The 7,468-nt window shown below is 49.5% G+C and overlaps 2 protein-coding genes and 1 pseudogene across 2 annotated transcripts, besides 7 other annotated features; all 3 read right to left on the minus strand.

Annotated features, from left to right (window-relative positions):
• On the minus strand, window positions 1-2,768 carry Tc00.1047053505977.13 (protein kinase, putative; the record flags this gene model as incomplete). Its single annotated transcript, XM_800088.1, has 1 exon — window positions 1-2,768. A coding segment is annotated over one exon (2,768 nt), but the record flags the coding sequence as incomplete, so codon positions are not given.
• Window positions 1-2,913: a sequence feature (heterozygous, Esmeraldo-like haplotype).
• Window positions 2,881-2,935: a microsatellite.
• Window positions 2,914-6,146: a sequence feature (haploid, Esmeraldo-like haplotype).
• Window positions 3,354-3,692, minus strand: Tc00.1047053505977.26 (60S acidic ribosomal protein P2, putative; the record flags this gene model as incomplete). Its single annotated transcript, XM_800089.1, has 1 exon — window positions 3,354-3,692. The coding sequence occupies one exon, from the start codon at window positions 3,690-3,692 to the stop codon at window positions 3,354-3,356; it is 339 nt and encodes a 112-aa protein (XP_805182.1).
• Window positions 3,413-3,485: a microsatellite.
• Window positions 3,759-3,796: a sequence feature (AT_rich).
• Tc00.1047053505977.40 lies at window positions 4,201-6,549 on the minus strand (annotated as a pseudogene).
• Window positions 6,147-7,468: a sequence feature (heterozygous, Esmeraldo-like haplotype).
• Window positions 6,966-7,008: a sequence feature (GA-rich).

A 7,468-nucleotide genomic window follows, 5' to 3' on the forward strand; every position in this document is an offset into this window, starting at 1 on the left:
CTCGCTTGAGTAACACTGCCCACACAGCTCAGACTCATGGAGTTGTCAAACTCCTTTACGCGGTGCTCCAGCATGTCATTTAATCTCTCCTTTACGGGAACAAAAGGGACGATAAATCTCACATTCGTGTTGCCAGGCACAGACTCTATAATCATACTTCCTCCCTGCCGCTCCATGGCCGCACGCACACGGGGCACTTGTGCATACTTCTCAGAAAAACGTCCTTCATGGATTTCGTCCAGAAGATCCACAGGAAATCCGGGGCCGTTGTCGTGAAACTCAATCTCCAAAAAATCCATGCCGTTATTTTCGGTAATCTTGACTGTGATTGTCACCTGCACATCATCCAGGTGTTGGGTGCAGTTACTCATCGCATACCGCAGACACTCCGGCAACAGCTTTGCATTGAGATATGCGTTTTCCGCGTAAAGTCCCTCAAAGCGCTGACGAACGGCCACACCGCTGGAGACGCACTGGGCGCCGTAATCCATCATCACCTGCCCAATCATCTGTCGGATATTCACCACACGAACATGCTCCGTAGAGGCCAACATGGCACGACAAGTTAACTCAAATCCATTCAACACCGTGGCAATTCGATGCAGGCGATCTTCATAGTTGCACTCTCCGTCACTTAAGACAGAACTGATTTGATCCATCAAAAGCTGGGACTTATCAAGTAACTGCTGGGACTCAGCATGTGTTTCTTCACCAACAGCCAACACGATTTCCGCTGCATCCTTGCCATGTGAGACGATGGAGGGGAGGACGCTAAGTTTGAGTTGCACTTTGGTTAAACCATCCATTCGGGCAAAGGTGTAGGCCCGACGATAAACACCGCCCTTCGCATCAAAAAAACCTTCCGTATCGCCTGTGTAATGTCGAGCGTCACAGATGGCTTGATGCATCGTCTTTTGATCCTTGGTTTCTAGTAAGAAGGAGCATATATGTTGGCCAATGGCTTCTTCTGCAGTGTAGCCTGTGAGGCGCACCATGCGCTCGTTCCAAAGGAGGATGGAGCCATCTTCACAAAGGGCAATTATTGCAAGAGAGTTTTTGTGTATAGGCATCAATGGAAAGCGAAACAATACATGCGCCGATGAAGATTCCACATCCGGACCACTGACGGCATCCTTCACATTTACTCTCTCATTGTTCTCCTTGTCAAGAACAATCCCCTTTTCGACAGCAAAAACTTTCTCCTTTGGTACGGGTAAAATAATCTCTCCATTCACATCCACTTGATGCAAAAACGCATTCTCCCGTTCTGCATTCGTTGCCATACGCTTGGAGCGTTTCCCCAGTAGACTTAACTCGGACTTAATGCGATCCTTCGCCCCCCCAAGGTAGTGTGTGTACCTTCCGCTGTTCACAATATACTCCTTCAGTTTATCCTGAATGGGTCCTGTAATCAACTCAAAGTGCTTTCGTTTAATTTGTGCCGTCGTGACGCGCCGCGAGGTTGCAATGACATCTGCCACAGTGAGATCATTAAAGAGAAACTCTAATTCCCCCACAACTTCGCCTTCTTTCAGCCGAAGAATCTCACACTTCTTGCCGATATGTCGACCAACCACCGCCACCTCACCTTCCACAATAATGTGCATCCACTTACCCGTTTCCCCGAACCGTATGATGTAATCACCCTGACGGTACGTTTTTGTCACAAGTGCCTCGGCGATTTGCATGCGGTCATAATCGGAAAATTCACGGAGAAATTGCACATTGGACAGCAACGCTTCGTACTTCTCCCGCTTATGCAAAGAAGCAGCAAGTACAATATTCTGGTATGTATACTGATCCAATGTGTAGAGAACACAGTTTGTCACACTTCGAATAGTCGCCACACACGTCGGAAGATTGTACATCATTTCCATCTCTCCAAATGTACTACACTCCAGTAATGTATGTACCCTTTTGCCATTTTTGATGACATCACAGGATCCTTGTGTAAGGAGAAACAATTTTTCTACAGAAGCCCCATCCTGTCTCAGGATATCCGTCCCCGCAGGAAAGGTGACCCGTTTTAACGCCTGAACAATAATGGACTGATCCTTGTTATCCATGTTGCTAAACAGGTGGCACGCCATGACACCGGCCCGGACGATTCGCTCCTCTTCAGGAGATTTTGCTACCACCGGCGGGCTGTAGCTTCTTATCACGTTCAGCGGCAAAGACTCTGCTGACACCGCGGCGCGTCTCCCGTAACTCACCAATGGCTCCCCTCTGCTGGCAATTAGGGGCGGCGGCGGCTGAGGGCATCCATCCAGCTCGGCAGCTCTCTCCATCTCGTCTTCATTTACTCTCTTCGCCTCCGCGCGTTCCGCCACGTGCGCTGCATCTCCAGTCTCCACGAACTCCCGCGTCCGCTCTTGCTGAGACGGTAATTCTCGATCTGCCGTGCTGACAGAATTCCAGTTGCTGTTGTGAGGGGTGGGTGGGGCTTCGCCGCCAGAAGGGTGTGACTCGTAGTTGAACGAGAGCTTCGCCATCAGAGACGAGGCAGGCGACAAATTGTTGTTGTCCCCCCCACGCGTGTCCACGGTGGTTGTGGAGGGCTCCGAGAGCCCCTGCCGCTCCGACTCAAGAAGTTGAATGACGGTTACGAGCGTGGCCTCCTTTTCGACGGAGTCAACCAGAGATCTGATATGCCCTCGCAGATTCTCCACGCTACGCTGCGGCGTTGAGCCAATAACATCAAACTCCAACAACGATATTTCTGTCGCTCCAAACGTCTCCACTAAAGGGTGGACTGAGGAACGCCACATCACCTGTCAAGTGCGTTTTAACGGGAACACTTGTCGTTTTGGAAATAATGAAATAAAAAGGGGATGTCTCTCTCTGTAAATGAATCTCTGTTGGAGTATTTCTCTGTGTGATTATGTATATATATATATATATATATATGTATAAGGATATAAGTATATACATATATGTCCCCCTCATGCACGTAACAATAAGGAAGAGGGGAGGAAAGAAGCCACAAAAAAAGCCAAGTGTTTCATTGAACAAATAATTTATCAATGCATAAAACTACACGATGGCGGCAGCTCCTGCAACAGGTGTCCCCCCATCCTAATCCAATGAAAGGGGGACAACCGCACAGAATTGCCTCCCAGCCCCACCCACTCCGCTGACAAATGCCTCAGGGAGGGAGGGCAAAAATAAGGAGAAAAAAAAAAGAAAATTAATTCATTCATAAATAGAAAAAACAGAATCAAAAAAAAGTTGTCGAACTGCAAGATGCCTTCCAGTCATGCACACCCCAAATACGGCGGCCAGTATGTTTTTCCTTGTTCAAGTGCGCAGTGATGCAGTCCCTTGCTGCTCCGGCACGTTGCATGCCGCTGCACTTAGTCAAACAGACCAAAGCCCATGTCATCGTCCTCCTCCTCTTCTTCCTTCTTGGCGTCAGCGGCGGCAGGGGCGGCGGCACCGCCAGCAGCAGCAGCAGGAGCGGCTGCACCACCGGCAGCAGGAGCAGCGGAGACGGCAACAGCGCTCATCTTCGCCGCGCCCTCCGCCACGAGAGTGGCAACGCTCCGGCCGGCAATGGATTCCATGACAAACGAGAGTGCGTCGCTCTCAACTTCGATACCGCAGGCCTTGCAGATGGCCTCCACATCGGCGGCGCCTGGCGTTGGTTTGTTCAGCGAAGCAAGAGCGTATGCGGCGAGGTACTTCATGGACATGACTGAGGTGGCGTAAAGAGACTTCGAGCTGTGAATTTGGCAAAGAATTGTTGTGAAGAGAGTCAGAAAAAATAAGAAAAAAAAATAATTATATGTATATATAACCCCGTGCACCGTTGCGTTACGCGGGAATGAAGTGTGAGACCCAAAGAAAGACGTTCAACGACATGCCAGATGCCGGACTCAACTCCAACCGGCACTCTCTTCCTCTCACTCTTCACAAATCCGTGCTCTCCCTCCAAACTCATGTGTCATGAGTAAAAGCCACAGTCAAGATAATATGCGGAAAAAGAGCGACTGGAAAGCGTTTCTCATGATAACAATATAACAACAACAAAACAGTTACAAACATACAGAGAAGAGAGGGAAAAACTGACAAACACACAAAAGAAAACAACAACGACGACAACAACATCTTCTCCTCTTCGGTTTATCTCTTCTGTATAACCATCCCCCTCCTCTTTACTGCTCCCCCCCCCCTCCTCAACGCCAAATGGCTTCAGTTGTTTCACCGTAGGGACTCGGGGGGCGGCATGAGAAAATACTCAATGAGACTCATCGCATCCTCCTTCTCCTGCTGCAGCTGCAGACGAAGCGGCTGCGATGTTAGTACGCCCTGTGGGGGCGCAGCAATGCCATTATAAGAGCCCTCTCTGTGCCCGGAGGAGTCATGGATCAGGACACCTGGACGCACAAGCATCACCTCGCTAAAGAGCTTTGCCAAAATTCTTGGTGTAAGCTCATTGCTGCGTGCATTCACAGGCCGCAACAAAAAATTAAGCAAAGCACACACATAAATCCACACATTGGCATGTTGAGGTGGAAGTTGCTGTTGAACAAAAACAAGGGGCGCTCTGCCTCCTGCCTTCCCGGCGGCAATAGCGGCCCCGTACAACGAAAACGGTACCACAGGTTCCTGCAACGACTGAAGAAAGGTAATAAAACATGTAGCAACGGACTGAATATCAAACTCAGCCGGAATTGGCTCACAGCATGTGTCAAGGTGCCGCATGACTTCCGTGCAGGCTTCAGCGGATCCATTCTCCGTGAAAAGATTTGGCTGCCGTGCACCACGCGCGTAAATGGCTTCACAAAGAAACCACAGCTCCTTCGGCAACTGCGGTCGAACCACCTTTCGCAGCTTCTCCAGATCCCCTTTAATCCCATACGCGGTGAGACAGGCCTCATTTCCAAGAAGTGAGATATTCTCCAAGGAATTCCCAAATACACTCGGATTAAATGTGCATATACACTCCACTAAATGAACGGATCCCTGATTGACAAACACCAACAACATGGATGAAAGACTCAGCCGGCCGCGGCCTTCAAATGGACGCCAGGAGCCCATCCACCGCATGCAGCGCGGGTGCAGTTGACACTCCACCGTCACCTCCTTTTTCTCCCCAGGGAGAATTGAGAAATTGCTTGGATACACCCGTAGCCATGCCCCTTCACTGATGTCATTGTTACGTTGACGGAACACCTTCACAAGGGCTACACATTCCCCTACATTAGTGAGGCTCAACACCCTCCGGGCACCGCATTCGTAAAACCTCTGCTCCCCAAAGTCCAACAGGGAGGGACTAATCGTCGTTTTCGCGCTCGTAGATCGGTCCAGACCCACCTGCGCAATGCGGTCGTTCAGCAATTGTGTGACATTCTTTTTCTTCTCCTCCACCTCGCATAGTATGGGAAGACGAAGGAGCGCCTGAACTGGTTTGTGGTCACTACTAAAGATGTCCACAATTGCTTGCAGGCGTTCCACAATAATTAACTTTTGATGAGATTTTCGTTTTGTCCAAGTGACGATACGGTCGGTGTAACTTGGGACACGTTGCTTTTCACTCGTGTCGTATATGTTTGTTCCAATGTCATAGCGATACGTTGGAGGAAAAGTTGGTGTAAGATCCACAAAACCCCACCATGGTGAGTGTGAATTCGCTAACTCTGATACAAGTTCATCGTGCTTCAGTAGACGTTCTGTATCACATCGCGTCGCAAGTTCTAAAGCTTCTTCGTAATTCAACTTCGTCCTGTAGTTGAGATCCCCTGATACAATAATGATATCGTGGTCATGAGGGCGCAATTCTGGATTTTGGTCCATGTATTCGGATATGATATACCCGTCCTCTACGGAAGCAACTAACGCCTGTCGTTTTTGCACATTAAAATCCATACCGGTAAATATGCTACTTGCATCTGCATTACGTTTTCACCACATTACTCTGACCAGCAGCTAAGTGAACATTTATAAGGCACAGGCTGGTGCGGTGTAGCACAAGACGAAGACCAATAGCACCTTTATTTCCCATGCTACCCAGCGCTCCTGTCGCAACAGTCGCAACAGACATCTCCTGCATGTAGGGAAGAAGTTGGCGTCGTAGGTAGACACATAATAAGAGGCCAACAAGTTGCTTGGGTGGAAAGGCAAAATATGGGGTGTTGCTTGGTGACCGAGAGTCTGCGCCCACAGCGGCGTGGAGTCCCACGACCCATGGTGTAGATGCTTCCGTTTCCTCCTTTAACATGGCAGAGGCGCTCATGTCAACTTCCTGAAGGCTGACCATTATGAGGTCCACGGGCCTGTTTGTGTCCTCCGCCATTTTAAGCGAAATGAGGGCGGCCAAATTTGCAGGTGGCTTCTTGCACGCAACGTTGAACGTGACAAGACACACCGTAAGTTCCTGCTGTTCCGTGTACAGATTCTCATAGTACTGCAACTCCCGCTGCACCCACGATTCTTCCGGCGAAAGCAGATTGCCATCCTTCCCGACGGTGCGGCTTTTTACCGACGCAAACACATCTTCCATGCGGTTGCATTCCACATCAAACGCCGGAGGAAGCCCTGGAATCATCGCTGCAACTTTTCCCAAGACGGGAGGGGATGAAAAGAGTCAGGGAAGAAAAGAGCAATTTTTTTGTGTGTGCGTGTGTGTGTACGCTTCTCTCTCGCTCTCTTTCTCCCTGTTGTCCACCTCCTTATTGTGGTAACTTCTTAATTTTTTCGCACCGACCGTCCCTTTACTGGAGCCGCGGCCCGCCTCCTAACAACAACGTACCACATGCCAAAAACAACACCATGAGAAACATGCACGAAGGCAATGATAGTTCAGCGAGGACAAAACTCTACACACACACACACACGAGCGTAATGGGGGATGGCCGCAGGTCCCCCACTGCGACCCACAAGCTCCGGTGAGGAAAAAGAACCAAAAAAATAAGACAAGAAAAAGCATGCAAGAAAGCGACGCACAATACACATCCACGTACAACAAAAGAGAAAGAAAGCAAGAGAGAGAGAAAAAAGGAAAAAGAGTATCTCTCCCTCACTCTTCCTCCGTTAATCACCCACTTCACGTAGACACTCAAATCCTCAACACATCGTCCCGCATCATTGCAATTGACATGTGCTACTACTTGTAGATAACCGTGAATTTGAATTTCTCTTGGTCCCCTGCTGTTCCTCTTTCTCCCACTTTGATGAGGCCTTTTGTGAGGGGGCCGAGTTCCCCGAGTAGTAATTCAAGCAAACGGATTTTCCCTGAGGAGGTTCCGTCATGTCAGGGAGGCGGTACCGGAATGCCTCTTCCAACAGCGTCAACTGAGAAACGTTCAACGCACGAGGGTAAACAATATGTATCCGAACAAACAGCTTCCCCTGACGTCCTTGCGGGTCACCCCTAATCGGCATGCCTTTGTTTGCCACACTATAGAGGCGATGCGGAAAAAGTGGTTCCAATATGTTCATCTTTGCACACGTCCCCTCCGCCGGAAAT

The sequence above is a fragment of the Trypanosoma cruzi genome, assembly GCF_000209065.1.
Source record: "Trypanosoma cruzi strain CL Brener chromosome Unknown tcruzi_1047053505977, whole genome shotgun sequence".
In the NCBI taxonomy this organism is placed as follows: Eukaryota; Euglenozoa; class Kinetoplastea; order Trypanosomatida; family Trypanosomatidae; genus Trypanosoma; species Trypanosoma cruzi.